Here is an 18,352-nt window from a genome sequence, read left to right as displayed (position 1 = left end):
CCTATAATTCTGATATAACTTAGTATACATTGTCAGTAATAATTATAACTGTTATGCTACATAATTGTGTGCCACAGAAATAACAAATTTTCTTGGCAACTGTGTCTTTGACTGTGGCTGCCCTAAGACTTTTTCTCATTCACAATTGTTGTCTTGTTTTAATCCTCTTTAAAAGGTGGCCTTTATAATCAGCTATAGGACTCTGACAGGCACTCCTGAATGCAGGTTGCTGATAACTTTAAAGATTGTAACATTAGAATAGAGAAAGAACTTTCAGGACTCTCATGGAGAGCTGAAATGTTCATGAATATCAGGCAGAACAGGAGTTAACTGCATGGACTGAACTAAAAGAAGACTAAAATAATCCTTTTATGACTTTTTGCTTAAAACATTGCTGATCCTTTGTTTTTCAAAGTCAAGAAAACTTTCTTTTGAGCTATTTACAGCTTTTAAAAATAAGTACTCCTGTAAACAAAATTTGGAGCATATTTCTCTCTACCTGATTTCTCCAGAATTTGGAAACTATTTGTGGGTATTCTTAACTAATGGCAATACAGTTATTTGCATAAGTGCAACAGTAATCTGTTTTCTTTTGCAACAGGGCACAATTGGAGAAACTGGTTATTTTACCAAGGGTTTGACTGGAATGGCATGCTCTCCTTTAAGGAATCAAATTTGACTTATAGAGCCAATAAAAACCCCTTGGGAAAACTGGTCTCATACCTTGTCTACACAGTCCCTGTACAGGGTTCCTGATCCATGGGGAGTAAAGAATGTCACTTTCTGACAGGCCTAGGAGCCCCAGGTTATCTTAGGACCTCAAGAGGAGAGGAATTTACCCAATTCATACAGGTATTTGATGGCAGAAACCCATGGCTGGGCTCAAGGCATTTAAAACGTCTTATCTGAAATACCTTATGGAATGAAGTTTCATCAAAGCCAATTTAAAAAGGAGCCTATATGGCAAATAATTATTCTTGCTGTGCTTTATGCAAATAACCAGACCAAGTATGATAGGACTAATGCTTATTTTGCAAACAAATCAGTCCTATCATGATTTGTTTTTAATAAAAATGAGGACTGGAGAGATAAAAGTTATGTTTCAAGAACATAACAGATTATAATCTAATAACTTGGTATTAGATTCTATTCTCATCAGTTGTTTTTGAGTTTTTGTCTGCAATTTAGACTAACCCTATTTATTCCTGTGAACCAACCAGTGATCTCTGGCCACAGCTCAGAAGAAACAAGAGGAATGGGTAATGTAAAAATCTGGATCAATATTCGAATTCTGGGAACACATTGGAATTGGCTTGTAACCCCATCCACACAAGTCTTAGCAGGCATGAAAATAGCCACCAGTTACCTGAGCGTGTTGGCAGCGTCAGGATTTTTTGGAGTTGTCCTCACTCCCTTATTTCATTTTGACATTCTTCTAAATCTAATAAACTAATTCGTCTCCTCTTGCCTTCAGGCCATCAAGCTCCAGATGATCCTCAGTGAGAGATACCATCATGTCAGTATTCAAGAGTCACCCTTCTACAGAGGACCCCTAGACTTCCCATCAACAAGACATGACAGAGGCAAAATTCCACCCCTTTCTCCCTCCGGCCTGGCTGGATACTGTTTTCACCAACCCATGGAGCCATTCTACCCTGACAGCTAGCAAGAGGTGAAGACCCACAAAACAACCACCACCACCCCTCTATCAGCAGGAAGCAGTTACAGAAGACTGACCTTTATCCATTTTCCCCAAAGAATTGAGGTCTTGGACTCTTGAGGGGGAAATGTTATGGTAGGTAGGTAGTCAGACATAAGCAGGACAAAAGAGGGCCCTCCAACCACCAGGAATGTCAGGCAACCATCAGGTGATGGTCAGGCGGTTGTTAAACTGCCTCTGTAACATAATAATTGGTTGCAGCAAGTGCCAGGGAAAGGCAGTCCCTCAACAGACAGAAAAGACTAAAACTGGTGATCAGCTTCCTGATAAGATGGCAGGAGTTGGGCAAGTGGGCTTAAGCATACTAAGAAGCAAAACGGCAGGGATTAACTGGTATGTGACTTAGTAGGAACACTCAACTGGTAAGGGAAGAACAACTCAAGAGAGCATGCATACAACTTCGATAAACACACTGTGAATACAGTGCCTACCAAGTGCTAGGAGGCTACTGTGCATGTGGACAGCCCACCCCAAGGGAAGAATCAGGGGAAAAGACACACAACCTCCTGCTCCCTTGTAAGCATGCCAACATAGAAAACCCCAAGTCAAAGGTCAAACAGTGCACTTGATCTCTCAAGTTGCCTGCTTGGCCCTCTTCCAAGTGTACTTTACCTCCTTTCATTCATGCTCTAAACTTTTTAATAAACTCTCACTCCTGCTCTAAAACTTGCTTTAGTCTCTCACTCTGCCTTATGCCTCTTGGTCGAATTCTTCTGAGGAGGCAAGAACTGAGGTTGCTGAAGACCTGTATGGATTTGCCACCACTAAGAAGACCAGCCCCCACCTGTAGGCTCAGCCCATGTTTCTGCAATGAATCCCATATATAGGCAGGAGAGTTTTTAAAAGTTTAAACCAACAATCTAAGGCTCCCTGTCTCCTGGATCCTTCATCCAGCATCCCAACCCCATGATGAACACTTGTCTGGATTCCTGGCTGCTTACTTGCAGTGGCCCTCTTTTTCAGATATCGTGATTTGTTTGCTGAGCTGGATTGTGTTTATTCATAACAGGCCCTCAGCCTACTGCCTGTCATAATCAAATATTAATCATAATTCTTACAATCAAGTGATCAAATTCTAGAATCAAAGGGGAAAACAGGTGTATAAACAAATAACATACATAAAGCTGGATGTAACAATAAGCCCATACTGGAAGTATAGATGAAGAACATGTAAAAAAAGAATCTGTCTTGAAGAGTAGAGGATGACTTCACAGAGGGAGTGGCATGGAAGGAAAGAGAAGAGAATTCTAGACAGTTGGAGCAGCAACTCATCTGAAGACATAAAATTGTTAGAAAATGGTATGTTTAGGAGCACAAAGGAGTTGGTATGAGTCGAGTCTATAGGGTATCGAAGCCAGCTTAAGGAATAAACCAGCCAGCAGCTTCCAGGGGCCAAGAGCTGCTGGAATGACCCAGCAACTAGAATAAAATGGAGAAATTGTACTTTGCGAGCTCTCACTTAGGAAAGACACTACATGTAGGGGACATATGAAAGCAGAAATACCCAGAACAATAGAGAAGGAATAGAGGGCTGCTGACAGCAGTTCTTCACCTTTCCTCCAAGATGGGCTCAATTTGTCCTCCAAGTAACTGATGCCAATATTGGTTCAAAGATGCACCAAAGTTTAGTGGATATGTAAATGTGTCCACCTAGCCCTGAGCTACATAACAGAGAGTACCAAAAAATTACACTGAAATGGTAATAAAAGTTCCAGGTCCTGGCTTCAAGTACTTTATATGTATTAACTCATTCAATCCTTATCCTATGAGGTAGATATTATCACTTCCATATTACAGATGAAGAACCTGAAGCACAGAGAGGTCAAATAACTTTACAAAGTTCACACAGCAAGTATGAAGCCATGATTTACACCAAGGTGGCTACCTCTAGAGTCTCCATACTTAACCATCACACTGAGTTTTCACTTTATCTTCTGGGCAGTGGAGAGCTGCTAAGGTTTTTTAAGCAAAAGAGCAATAATTTGTGTGTGAAGGTCACTCTGGAGGATTGAGGATTTGAGAAGATAGAATAGAGTTGGGAGAGGCTGGACATGAAACACAAGTAGGAGGCCGCTGCGCCAGTTACAGCAGGAGACCGTGGGGGTCTCAGCTGAAGCAGGGGAATGAGTTTGCAGAGGAAGGGAAATGGAAGAGGTGTCAGAGAGATCAAATCACTGAGAGGTGGTAACTGGTGAGCGGTGACAGAGATGGAAAAATCAAAAGCTTTGATGATTGGGATAAATGAAAGAATAGTGGTTCTAAGGGAAAATATTTGTTTCTGGACAACCTGAGCTTGAGATATCAAGTTCCACCCGTTAAAGGAACCCAAGTTAGCTAGTAAAACAGAGACATAAATCTCTGTGGAAGGTCTGGAGTTAGAGGCACGGATCTGGGAGACCTTGTGTAACAGACAACACTGAAAGTACAGGTAAGGAGGGAAGCCCAGGGAAGCAAATAACGGTATCAGATGAGACCCTGAAAATGGCCAGCATTTATGCCCAGGTAGAAGAAACAGGGAAAAAAACTGAGTAGTGATTTGAAAGACAGTAGAAGAGGTAGGACAAAGTAGAGTTTTGTAAAGCAAGGGAGGAGAAAGTTCTGGAAAAGAGAAAAAGAGCAACAGGGTAATATGGCAGGAGGAGCTGATCAAATGAGCTAATAAAGGGTCTCTGAGAAGGCCATGGTGATTTTCTAAGAAACCTACAACTGGGTTCCTCCCTATATCTGCACCTCCAACTCCTCCACCTACGGCCCAATTCTAGGGGCCAGGACAAATTTCATGGCACCAGCCCTTCCAGCCTTGACTTTCAAAGCCACAGTTAACCACCCCATACAAGCTGTGATGTTACTCCTCTGTCCTTCATCATGATGAAGATATTGGAACATATTTCCTTAGGCTAGAGACGAACCCAAGAAGACTATCCCGTGGTCACTACCTTTGTGTTTTGATCCACAATTTTCTTCATATTTTTCAACAGATGATTATTTGGACCACCTTCTTTCTCATTCACGTACACTATCCTATCCAGGTCTGGAAAGTTCCGGTTCAGATCTATTCCCTGGGCATTGCTTCGACCCACAAACCAGTCCTTGAGTTCACCAGGCTAAAAAAAAAAAAAAAAAAAAGTCAAAGAGAAAAATCATCAGTTGCTTATTATTATGTCACTTTCTATTTAAGATCTCTATCAATGCTCTTTAAAATAACTATTAAGATTATTTACTTCAACAATGCCCTCCCATGTCAGCATTTTCACTACTTTACTTATGTAAACATGAAGGTATCAGATTGAAAGTACAGTGATGGGCCGCATAATGACATTTCTTACCACGACTGACAGACTATACAGCAGTGATCCCATAAGACTATAATGGAGGTGAAAAATTCCTATTGCCTAGTGACATTTTGATGATCCTGACCCTGTGTAGGCCTAGGCTGATATGTGTGTTTGTGTCTTAGTTTCTTTTTCTTTTTTCTAAGAGACAGGGTCTCACTCTGTTGCCCAGGCTTGGGTGCAGTGGCATAATCACAGCTAACTGTAACCTCAAACTCCTGGGTTCAAGTGATCCTCCCTCCTTGGCCTCCCAAAGCACTGGGACTACACATGTGCACAATCATGCTAGGCTAAGTTTTTTATTTTTGGTAAAGACAGGGTCTCGCTATGTTGCTCAGGCTGGTCTCAAACTCCTGGCCTTAAGCAATCCTCTCCTCTGGGCCTCCCAAAGCACTGGGATTATAGATATAAGCTGCTGCACACAGCCTGTGTCTTATATTTAACAAAACATTTGAAAAACTAAGAAACCATTAAAATGCTTTTAAAAAACTTTAAAAATAGAAAAAAGCTTGTAGAATAAGGATATAAAGACAGAAAAGATTTTTGGACAGCTGTACAATGTGTTGTGTGTTTCAATCTAAGTGTTATTACAAAGAGTCCAAAAGGTTTTTAAAGTTTAAAAGTTTATAAAGTAAAAAAGTTACAGTAAGGTGGCCAGGTGCAGTGGCTCACGCCTGTAATCCCAGCACTTTGAGAGGCCAAGGTGGGTGGATCATGAGGTCAGGAGATCAAGACCATCCTGGCCAACATGATGAAACCCCGTCTCTAATAAAAATATAAAAAATTAGCTGGGCATGATGGCACGTGCCTGTAATCCCAGCTACTTGGGAGGCTGAGGCAGGAGAATAGCTTGAACCAGGGAGTCGGAGGGTGCAGTGAGCAGAGATCATGCCATTGCACTCCAGCCTGGTGACAGAGTGAGACTCCATCTCAAAAAAAAAAAGAAAGTTACAGTAAGGTAAGTTTAATTTATTACTGCAGGAAGAAAAATAGTTTTTATAAATTTAGTATAACCTGAGTGTACAGTGTTTATAAATTCTATAGTAGTGTACAGTAATGTCCTAGGCCTTCACACTCACTCACCACCCACTCATTGACTCACCCAGAGCAACTTCTGGCTCCATTCATGGTAAGAGCCCTGTCCAAAGGTACTGTTTTTATCTTTTATGCCGTATTTTCACTGTACCTTTTCTATGTTTAGATACACAAATAGTTACTAGTGTGTTGCGGTTGCCTACAGTATTCAGTACAGTAACATGCTGTACAGACTTGTAGCCTAGGAACCATGGGCTATATCACATAGCCTAGGTGTGTAGTAGGCTACACCATGCAGGTTTATGTAGGTGCACTCTAGAATGTTCACAAAACGACAAAATCACCCAACATTGCATTTCTCAGGATGCTTCCCCATTATTAAGAGATGCATCACTGTACTTGTTATAAGTATTTTGAAAATATGTTCGATGAATAATATTTTAAATGTTAATAATATAAAGAGATATTTATCAAATTTCACAATATATATTCACTAGTTATAAATGACCTATTTCAAACCATATCATTCTATAATTAAAGTAAAATATTCATTGCCTCTGTAAATCACAGCAACCTATTTTTTAAATATTTAGAAGAATAACTAAAGATTAGAAGCTTAAAATGAATTTAACATGCGTTATAGACTAATAACATGTCTCCCTCTTATAGTCTTCATGAAAAAATATGAACCTAGAACAAAAGTTCTAGGGCTTTATGATTTGAGGAATTTCTCTCCCGTTTAAACTCTTCATTTAACTAATGGTACAATCTGGAAAACTAATAAATTTTCGATATATTTGTTTCATTTTATAATGTGATTTTTCTTGTTTTACTGTTAAATTATATCACATGATATAGATATATTTCCCACATATTTTAAGTCATGGAAGTTTAGATACCTTAGACTGTGAGGGATAAAAATCTATAAGACAGAAAACAGCAATGATAATCTGTTGCCCATGTGTCTAAAAATTCTGAATATTGCCTTAAAATATTAAATAATTTAATTTTATATATTACTAGAATTTTTCTCTCATAACTTTAGAAATCGTATCAATTTTGTATTTATTTACAGAAATTGGCTGGGTTTCTTACAATGTCAAACTATGTCATTGGATTTTTTAGCTGTAGATAAACATGTTAAATATTAACTTGAATGTGTTCCCATGTTTCCATAGACTAAGAAAATTATTTTAAACTGTAGAAAACAGCAAATATAATGTCCCCCGCCCCTGTCAAATAAAATAGGAACACACACCATATATCTTCTCTTAAAAAGGCATTACTTTCCAGTTCATCTAACAGCGAAGATATATTAAATTATTTTTAGTTAACAGGTAGTTACTCAGCGTATGTAAAAACCAAGTAAACATCGGTAAAACATTATTCCGGCCAAAAGTATTTCTTCCTTAAATTCAGTAGAGGGCGCTGTGACACTGGCTCATCCACATACACCCATGGCGTTACTCTTCAACAAATCGCAGTAGATATTTTTTATATTTGTAGATTTTTAAAAGAAAACTTACCTAGTCACAAAAATGGATGAATAATTTATTGAAAAACATAGAACACTATTAGAACATTAACTTCTTAACACAATTTCTGATTTGCAGTCTTCACTGGAAAAACTCACCCATAATCCGTTTCATTCTGAACTATTTTCTTACCGGTGAGTTGAAAAATGAATGCATCACTTATGCCCTCCACTGCACCATCTGTAAGCTTTGTGCGAGGGCATAATTTTTAGATAAACATGTATGTACAAACATACAGAAAATGAAGAAAGCACGCCTGATCTGAGCTGCCTGGCACTCACCTGAGACGCTGCCTTCTCAAAGCCATCTGGGTTCAGGGAAGGCATGATGTGAATGCGGGTACTGTGGATCAGGTTGACAATTGTCTCGTTCCCCTTCTGGTATTCGTTGCATAGGTACTGGGCCAAGAAAATGAGAAGTTCTCGTCCAACAGCCTCATTCCCATGCATATTCCCAATGTATTTAAATTCAGGCTCACCTAAAAGATTAATAGATAGCATGGAGATGTTTTCTATGACATACAGTGCCAAATATATTGTATACCTACAAATGTATTATGAATATCTGATGGTTTTTTTTTTCCTCCAGCAGCGATGCCTTAAAAAAATCTACCTTAGACATTAAAATACCCCTTCTATCCTTCTATTCCTCGCCTCCCAGCTACCCACCTGTTACGGACTGAACTGTATTCACCCAAAATTAGTATGTTGAAGGTCTAACATCCAATGTGACTGTATTAAGGAGGTAATTAGGGTTAAATTAAGTTATAAGTGTGGAGCTCTGATCCAATAGGACTGTCATCTTTATAAAAAAGAGGAAGAGACACCAGAGCCCTCTTTCTCTCCTCTGCACAGAGGAAAGACCATGTGAGAGCACAGTGAGAAGGCGGCAGCCAGGAAGAGAGGCCTCACCAGAAACCACCCCTGCTGCCACCTTGATCTTGAACTTCCAGCCTCCAGGCCTGTGAGAAAATAAATTTCTGTTGTTTAAGCCAGCCAGTCTGTGGATATTTTGCTATGGCAGTCTGACAAGACTAATATACCATCTCACCCACAATAACTAATAATAATAACACACTACGTGCCGCCTATTAAACACTGTGCTTTGCATGTTTTCTTATTTAATCCTGACCAAACACCTAAAAATAAATATTATTATCCAACTTCGTTTTGCAGATAAACGAACTGAAGTTCAGACTGCTTAAGAAGACTGTCTCCATAGTTACATGGCCTGTGAAGCCAGGATTCAAATGCTAGTCTTCTGGTTTACTTAAAAGTCTATGTTTTTGTTTTTTTGTTTTTATTCCTAAATCATAGTGATTGAGAGGGGCCAGACTGCATGGATTCAAATCCTAGCAACAATTCTTACTGTCTAGGCTTGGGCAAGTTACTTCAGTTCTCTGTGGCTCTGTTTTTCCATCTAAAAATTAGAGATAACAATAGATTCTAGCCCATACGGAAGGTTATTATAAGAACTAAATAAAATAATGAATGTAAATGCTTAGAACAGTGCCTGACAAATAGCAAGTGCTATGTGTTTCCTATAATTTTCTTTAATATTATTATTACATCACATCATCTTGTCATTGTGAAGTTCCTTGCCATACATAATCTAATTTTCTCTTCACAACAGCCCACTAAAATGTGTAAGGCGTATATTTTTATTATCCTTATGGTATAAATCAGCCCAAAGAGGATATACTTTGCTGAAGGGCTCAGAATACTAACAAAAGTCACTGTTGCCTGTTTGTGAGACTCTCCATTGCGTTTTAGGAGTAATAATGAAATTGCAGAATGTAGCAGAAAAGTGATCTCAATTAATCCTGTTGTTCTGCTCGTTTCTGCTTCATCCATCCCACAGGCCCAATTTCTGCATTTACAAAATCACTAAGACTGCTGGTTCTTGGTATAAGAAAGCAAATTAGAATTATTTTTCTCCCGGAAATATGTTAACTAAGCATTCTTTGCATGAGATTCCTGAGTTTCTGAATTAAGTGACTATTCACCCCAGAAAACTATGACCTTGTGGTGACCTCTCAGCCTGAGCTTATGCTAATCTTAATCTAAGGATCAGGTGGGAGCAGGATCAGGGCTATTTATACCCCCCTCAGTTTTTACTTTGAGGGAGAGTCTCTAATAAAATTACCCCTAGGGACTTGCCCAGAAAGTAAGAGAAGAGATGAGGAGGTGTGAGAAGAGATGTTTTCTTGGCTTCTGATTTCAAAGGTAATAATAACCTTCTTCCTTTCTGTAAACTCATGCAGTTTATACCCTCATTTATGTGATGTATTCATTTGATTGAGGCACAGGAGAAACTGCAGCAGCCCATTAGAGAGAGAGAGCAGGTAGCCAGGGGAATATTAGAAGCTGGCTTCACAAGTTTTTTTGAAAAAGTTGCACTAAGAAGGCATTTTGGTCCTGCTCCCTTCCCCAAAACAACTTTGAAGCTTCATGTCACTCAATAAAGCTTGGCCCACAACCCCTAATTACACTGAAAATTTTTATAACTTCTCTGTGTTTAAATCTTTTTTTAATCAATTAAAGAAGAAACAACAAACCCATAGTCACTAAGCCACATTTGCCCCCAGATGTCTGGTTTAGCTAGCACAGTATATTTTGTGTTCGAATGTGAATGTTTTGGGATAGAGCATGCTCCCCCTAGTTCTGCCACAGGCTGCGCCATTCCCTACTGCTGCTTTACTCATTTATGTTTGCAACTCCTGATTTTCAGACTCAGAAAATGTATGACATGGTTTCTCTTCAAATCTGAGATTTCTCTCAGGAAAAATCTCCCCCAATATATCTATGTATTTGTGAGGCGGTAGTAACACTAATGACAATAACAATGCTTTAGGTTGACATGAAGACAGGACAACAAAGGTCATTATATTGAAGATACTAATGTATGGAAATAAAATGCAAGGCACATATGATAGCAAAAGAAAAGGCAAGTGTATCTCTAACCCCTTCTGTCCTCAGGAATAACTTAGATCACTATATAATGTTATCACTAGAATACAGAAGAGCTATGTTCCTTTAAGCCAACTAACATGACTTGTGAGATGGGGAAGAGCCACATTGCTTAAATACAGCATTTGTTGGACATACATGCAAATCCCAGGGTCAGACACTACATGGGATCCAAAAGCAAATATGTCAGCATTCCTAAACTGAAGGAATGTAGAGTCTGGAAGAAGACTCAGACATGAAATGGACAATGTTCAGGAGTGAGGCAACGGTGAAGGAATGTTGGATATGTAACTAAACTGCTTCAAGGTTCCAAACTGGGATATTCCTCCCACCCCTCTGGCCTCTCTCCAGCTCTTTTCCCTCCCAAGGCCAAAGCTTTCTTTTTAAAACGCAACCCTCCTCAGTTCACCTCCACCAAAGAACCCATCAGTAACTTCCCCTTTGCTTTCATGATAAAGACCAAAATTCTCTACGAGATCTTGAACCTCCATGTGGTTTGGCGTGGTGCTTCTCAAGGCACCAGCCTTTCCCTCCTGTGTTTCAGCCATCCTTCTTTCAGCCACGAGGCTCGTCCCTATAATGCTCTCTGCTTCACATATTCACATATTTTATCTGCACAGCCTTCTAAGTATGGCTAAATACAGCTTCCTTGGAGTAGCTTTAGTCTAAGTCCACAGTTCCTTTGTTATTTTTCTTTTCTTTTTCTTTCTTTTTTTTTTTTTTTTTTTTTTTTTGAGGCAGAGGCTCACTCTGTCACCCAGGCTAGAGTGCAGTGGCACAATCGTGGCTCACTGCAGCCTCGACCTCCCGGGCTCAGGTGATCCTCCCACATCAGCCTTCTGAGTAGCTAGGACTATGGGTGTGCACCACCATGCCCAACTAATTTTTCTGTAGAGATGAGGTTTTGTCATGTTGCCCAGGCTGGGTTTGTTATTTTTAATACCTCAGTTTGAAAATATACACTCATCAATGTAGTTATTTGATTAACTCCTCTGTCACCCAGACTGTAAGGTCTATTAGTCCTGGAATGGGATCTATTTTAGCTCACCAGTGTGTCACCTGTGCCCCCACATAGAGTCTGGAACATAGTAGGGATTTGCATTCTTGTGAGAATACGATAAGAATAAATTCTAAGGTTAAATATCAGTTTAATAAATTTGTCAATGAAAGAGTAAATGAATGGTCTTGCTTTTCAATCCCATCCTTGGAGCAGCGTGGCTGACAGTAGAGCTTGCCCTTGAGACAGAGGTGTAGCTGCAGATGCTTGAAAACCCTTCTGGAGCAGTGAAGGGAATAAAGGAGTAACTGAAGGGGGCTGGAGGCAGCTTCAAGGAGGCTGCACCCCGGGTGGAATATCAGGAGTCCTCAATGGCTCATTGCTCTAGCCAACATTCCCGGGTAGGAATGGAAACTCTTCTTTGGGAATGAAGGCAGCAGTATGGTGAACAGCTGATTTCCCATCAAGAAGATTAATTTCCATAGTCACCACAAAACCTCTCCAGGCAAGCAGCTCCCCAAAGCTACTTTTGTTGTAAAGTCTAACCAACAGATTCTGAAGAAATTTTGCCTTTAGAATCCTTAATACAGAAATAGCAATAAAATTGAAGACTTTAGATTTTGAATGGCCCTCTCTGAGTCAATACGTTCTTTACCTTAGACTTTTTTAAGCCAAGCAGTGACAGTTTTTCATCATCAATTTTCTCTTCTGCGTAAATGGATGACGTTTGCCTTCCTGTTTATAGTGTTTACATAGAAGAAAAAACCACAGGTTTAACAGGTTGCAGCTGCCAGGTATGTGGATCTGGCTGGTATAATGTACACGTCCCTGTGTGTTAACTCATCTCTCTCCTAGCAACGGGGTGGGGGAGCGGGGAAGGCGGCTAGAAGCACTACCCTCAGGACACTGGGGATGGTTGTTTTTACATCATCTTACTTTCTTCACTAATTCATTTTCCTTTTTTTTTTTTTTTTTTTGAGACAGAGTTTCACTCTGTTGCCCAGGCTGGAATGCAGTGGCACAATCTTGGCTCACTGCAGTCCCGCCTCCTAGGTTCAAGCAATTCTTCTGCCTCAGACTCCTGAGTAGCTGGGAGTACGGGCACACGCCACCACACCCAGCTAATTTTTGTATTTTTAGTACAGACGGGGTTTCACCATATTGGCCAAGCTGGTCTCGAACTCCTGACCTCATGATCTGCCCCCCTCGCCCTCCCAAAGTGCTGGGATTACAGACGTGAGCCACCACGCCCGGCCTTCATTTTCTTTTTTACACAGTAATCCTGAGTTCCTGATCTTGCAGTTGAGGAATCATCATATTTGCACAGGTTGCACTTCATAGGCTCAGCAAGCATCTTTTCCCCATTGTGTCAATTTTCCCACAATTTCATGTAACCATCCAGCATTCCAGTTACTTCACATGGCACACAATCATCCATCAAACCATTATTAAAAGACAATCTCCTCACAAACCAAATCCAGCCTGGCTGGGCCGAGTTTCTATCTTTTCCCATCCGTATCACAGAACATTTAATGTGCCTGGTTGGATTTGCATTCTCGTCAGAATAAAATAAGAATAAATTCTAAGCTTTAAAAATATCCACAGTTTTAATTAAGGCAGAAATAGCTGCATAAATTCCAAACCAGAGCAGGCAAATGATTTTAAGTCCAGACTTGTAACTCTTAATTTGCCCCAATTTGTATTAATATGATTTGAAATAACTAAATCAGTAAAAAAGCAGCTTTAAAGAAAGAAGTCTCTTGCCTCAAAAATAAAATGTTACTCTTTTACACCCCAGAAACTCACATCCATGTGGGTGAAATTTGAAGCTGGAGGCAAGTTAGCAATGTTCCCAAATGGTAAAAGGAATTTATGCCTTAAAGTGGCCAGAGAGCCACTGAAACAGAAGTCCACAGGTCAGTAGGGTGAGCATGACATAAATGATCAAATAAAAAGACAAAAGTAAAAAATAATATTGTCTTCCACTCCTATGAAAAGAAAATTTACTTTCACTCTGTTATTTGGCCCCATGATCAGTCTGTCTACCTATCTAATATTTTCTTCTCCTTTTGGAAATAAGAGACAGGCTGATCACTAGGCACAGTAATTGAACAGATAATCTGAAGACTCCTTTCAAATCTTAGAGCCAATTATTCAATGGCCTTTCTATGGGAAGAAAACAGCAGAGGGAAAATATCCAACAGGAAATGAAATAACAAATGTGAATGTGGGTTGTAAATTGTGAAATTCTATGTAAGAAGTGGAGCATCATTATTTAGAGGGAAAAAAAGTAGGTTAAGGGTATTTTAAGAAAGAACTTGATTATAGTAACAGAATTATCCCATCTTTTATCCTGAAAATAGACAAGAAACTTACTCTGGGATGAATCTATTCTTCCTCCAACAACAAATTTTTGCCAAAATACAGGTGCACTAATTCACTTGGAAGTTATATATTTAACTCACTGATTACATAATTCTTGGAGCTGGTGACAATTTCAAAGTACGTGTTCCTGGTACATGTAATAAACTGAACATAATGCTGAATAACAATAGTGTAATTTCCACAGGTAAAACCCCATTTTTCAAAGATATCATGATGAAATGTGCACAAAAGCAGTGATTTTAAAAAATTGACAAACAAATGGCTATATAAGCCTCACAATCACTGCACTGATTTGATTTACAAACTGCTATACAAGCAAGTTGGAAACATCTTTGGAACAGATGGGCCTCTTCATCAATGATCCTCCCTCAGGGATAAACCTGGGGTTAAAACATTAGTGCTACTAATTGTTTCCCCTTGTTTGACATTCTAACCTATTATAGACTGTAAATCATTCTTGCAGAAACTGAACACTACAAGTTTCCTAGACCTCGTCAATAAGAACATCATTAATTGGCTCATATTTTAGCAGCCTAAAAATGCTGGGCATATTCCTAAAGGAAATGCAAGTCACCAGGGGTCCAATAAACAACATGAGGGGGTAGTATGGTTACAAAAACAGATTACTCACTTACAGAAGAAATGAGGAAAAAGTAAAGAAAAAAGTGGGGAAAGGAAACCAAGAAAAGGCAAAGGAACAAAAAATGATTGCAAAAGAAATGACAGCATTATATTCTCTCTTCTTGCTTCTTCCTTCAGAGTGAAATTTAGAAAACAACCAAATCAACATGATATCTTAAAAGTGAAATCTCACTTCATCTGATTTTTAATGGGCAGTCAAGATGGAATATATTACAGAATTATTCTGCAGAGACATATTACAGAATCATTTTGTAATCTTAATTATGCATTTGCTTTTAACATAATTTCAAAGTTGTCTTACATATGACATCTAAAATATCTCTACTAAGATTCTAATTGAAGGAGAGGTGAGCAAAAGAACAGAAGGTATTTCCAGCTTCACAAGTTTATAAAATAATGTCAGAGTTCCAATATTAGCAGCAATGCCTTAACTTTCTGAAATGAAAGTATTTGATGCCTTCAGAAAAGAAAGCTACAAACTTTTTACAAATACCCCATACACAGTGGTGTGCTGGTAAATGTTTCACACTCAGCTCTAATTTGTAGCATTGACTATTTCCATGGTGTAAATACTCCCACCCTGGCCAATTTGAAGCTACTAATGTGTGGTCACTTGGCTCACAAATTTCCTGAAAATTAAAATAGGCTCTCATATGCCAGTAAAAGCCTACTCCAACCCACCACTGCATGTGGAAAGCAATTATTTGGGATAGATGGCTTCTGGTTTCTCCAAAGATTCTCCAAAAGGGGAAACTGAGGTCTAAGAAATCTGAAGAATTTTGAAATACAATAAGACATATAATGAGGCTACAGCCTGGAACAGTGGCTCATACCTGTAAGCCCAGCACTTTGGGAGGCAGTGGCGGGTGGATCACGAGGTCAGGAGTTCAAGAGCAGCCTGGTCAAGCTGGTGAAACCCCGTCTCTACTAAAAATACAAAGATTAGCCGGGCATGGTGGTGGGTGCCTGTAATCCCAGCTACTCAGGAGGCTGAGGCAGAGAACTGCTTACACTTGGGAGGTGGAGGTTGCAGTGAGCCAAGATCGTGCCACTATACTCCAGCCTGGGCGACAGAGTAAGACTCCATCTCAAAAAAAAAAAATAGCTGGGCATAGTGGTGCACGCCTGTAGTCCCAGCTACTCGGGAGGCTGAGGCAGGAGAATCGCTTGAACCCAGGAGGCAGAGGTTGCAGTGAGCCAAGATCATGCCACTGCACTCTATCCTGGGCAACAGTGCAAGACTCTGTCTCAAAAAAAAAAAAAAAATACCTTTGACTTGTTTAAGAACATTGTTAAGTGAGCACAGAGAAGTTTTAATATACAAATCAGATAAGGCAGAGATTGTTTTAATGATTTAGTTTCATGATTTAAAATCTTTCTGTAGATATTAATCACCGAAAAGACCATAATTATTTTTTAAAGTGCTATAATAGTTATTGGCTACATCAAATGCGTATCAAAATGCCTTTGTGCATTTATTTACTGAAGAGGGTTTTTGGACCTCGAAGCATCTTTTAGAATTATTAGCTTCTAGTTATCTTAGATAACTCTCTTAGAAGATTCTGCTGTCTTTCACTAATATTCTTATCAAATAAGATAAATTGGAAAGATAAATTTGTCTAAGAAGTTAAGCACAAAACAGAGGTAAACGAAGTGACACTAGAGGCAATGGAAAGAAAACAGGAATGCACCTGGCTTGTGGCAGCAACTATGATTCGAGTGAATCAATTTAGCTGATTCTCTCATTAACATATTTTATTGTGCTTTGTATATCTATTTTGGAAAATAATTTCCATGAGAAGCTCATTTCATAGGTTGAGAAGAAAAGTTTAGGAGGCAGCATCAAGTTTCCAAAGGTCGAAAGTTCTCCAAGTTTTCCAAGATTGTTATGTGGGGAAGGATTTGGTTTGTTCTGCAAAACTCCAGACAAATCTACAGTCAGTAGAAGTCATTAATTCCCACAGAAGCAGAAAGATATCTAAGAGACAAGCTGTGGAGGCTGGACTAGATAACGTCTTATACATCCCCTGATTCTAGAGAAGCAGGCGCTGTATCTTGCTTGACAAACTACTGGTATTCAAGTTTCTAAAACTGTCCTATACAAATCATGGTTGTCAATAAATGTCAGTGACAATTTTGATAGTTCTCTGGAACAAAGAGAAAACTGTACGTCATCATAGTGAACTAAGACATGATTATAAAAATTAATGGAAAAACACTAGTCCATTTCCTCAGTCATTGCTCTTTATGCCCATGAATGAACAGCTCATCCTTTCACAGGTAAATAGACAATGAGTAAAAGTAATGTCATCAGAACCTGTGTGGGTGGAGAATGTCAAACAGTTCTAGCAGACACAGACAAATGAAGGAGAAAAACGTCAATTTACTAATCCACAGATAAAGAGGTAGTAGCATTAACTACCTAAAACAAAATCAACAATATAAAAACTTATTTGAACAATCTCTTCCCAGGAGACCTTTGGAACATTTTATTCTCTCAAAAGGAAAATAATTCAAAAGTCAAATTAATTTGTCAAAATATCTTCAGGATGTTATTTTTTTCAACATCATGATGAAAGACTTGCGGTGTCGAACATGCACTGGTTTCGGAAGGAGTAGGCCACGCAATAGAATCTTCTGAAGGAGAATAAAGAAGCAAATGGAGCTCTCTGAATCATTCTGCATGCCTGCGCCTATGGAGAAATCCAGAAGCCATCTCTCCCGGATAATCACTCTCCATATGCAGTGGTGGGATGGAGTAGGCTTGTACTGGCATATGAGAGGCTTTTTTAATTTTCAGGAAATTTGTGAGCCAAGTTGGTAGCTTCAAATTGGCCAGGGTGGGAGTATTTACACCATGGAAATAGGCAATGCTACAAATCAGAGCTGATTGTAAAACATTTACCAGCACACCACTGTGTATGGGGTATTTGTAAAAAAAATTCTAGCTTTTGTGAAGGCATCAAATACTTGCATTTCAAAAAGTGAGGGCATTTCTGTAAATATTGAAACTCTGACATTATTTTTTATAAACTAGTGAAGGTGGAAATACCTTCTTTTCCTTTGCTCACCTCTCTTTCTTTAGTTAGGATCTTACCAGGAAAGCCAGATCTAGATGATGATGAGTCTCTTGTGGGAGGACTGGGCTGCTTTGGGTCTCCCTCCAGGAGATCATTCCACAAGAAGACATTCATGAAGTATCTCCTTTTGTTCAAAGTTTGTAAAGAAAATTGAAGCTGGGTGTGGTGGCTCATGCCTGTAATCTCAGCACTTTGGGAAACCAAGGTGGGAGGATCACTTGAGCCTAGGAGTTTGAGACCAACCTGGGCAACATGGCAAAACCCTGTCTCTACAAAAAATTTAAAAGTTAGCTGGGCATGGTGGTGCATGCCTGTGGTTCCAGCTACTCAGGAGTCTGAGGTGGGAGGATCACCTGAGCCTGGGAGGTTGAGACTGCAGTGAGCCATGATCATGCCACTGCACTCAGCCTGGGTGACAGAGTGAGACCCTGAAAAAGAAAGAAAGAAAGAGAGAGAGAAAGAAAGAGAGAGAGAGAGAGAGAGAGAGAGAGAGAGAGAGAGAGAAAGGAAGGAAGGAAGAAAAAAGAAAGAAAAAGAAGGAAAGAAAATGAGAAAGAAAGAAAATAAGAAAATTGGCCAGGCATGGTGGCTCATGCCTTAATCCTAGCACTCTGGGAGGCCGAGGTGGGCGGATGACGAGGTCAGGAGTTCGAGACC

General features: G+C 39.4%; 1 protein-coding gene across 1 annotated transcript in view; it reads right to left on the bottom strand.

Moving 5' to 3' along the window:
• CPE (carboxypeptidase E) overlaps positions 1 to 18,352 on the bottom strand; it is a 118,580-nt gene that overhangs the window by 25,708 nt on the left and 74,520 nt on the right. Inside the window, exons 2-3 of the mRNA XM_004040594.5 lie at positions 7,904 to 8,100; positions 4,657 to 4,824 (exon numbers count right to left, since the gene is read on the bottom strand). Coding sequence (XP_004040642.1) covers positions 4,657 to 4,824; positions 7,904 to 8,100 — 365 coding nt within the window. The remainder of the gene's footprint in view (positions 1 to 4,656; positions 4,825 to 7,903; positions 8,101 to 18,352) is intronic.

Source organism: Gorilla gorilla, chromosome 3 (genome assembly GCF_029281585.2).
Source record: "Gorilla gorilla gorilla isolate KB3781 chromosome 3, NHGRI_mGorGor1-v2.1_pri, whole genome shotgun sequence".
NCBI classification, from domain to species: Eukaryota; Metazoa; Chordata; class Mammalia; order Primates; family Hominidae; genus Gorilla; species Gorilla gorilla.
This window is presented reverse-complemented; position numbering and strand designations above follow the sequence as displayed.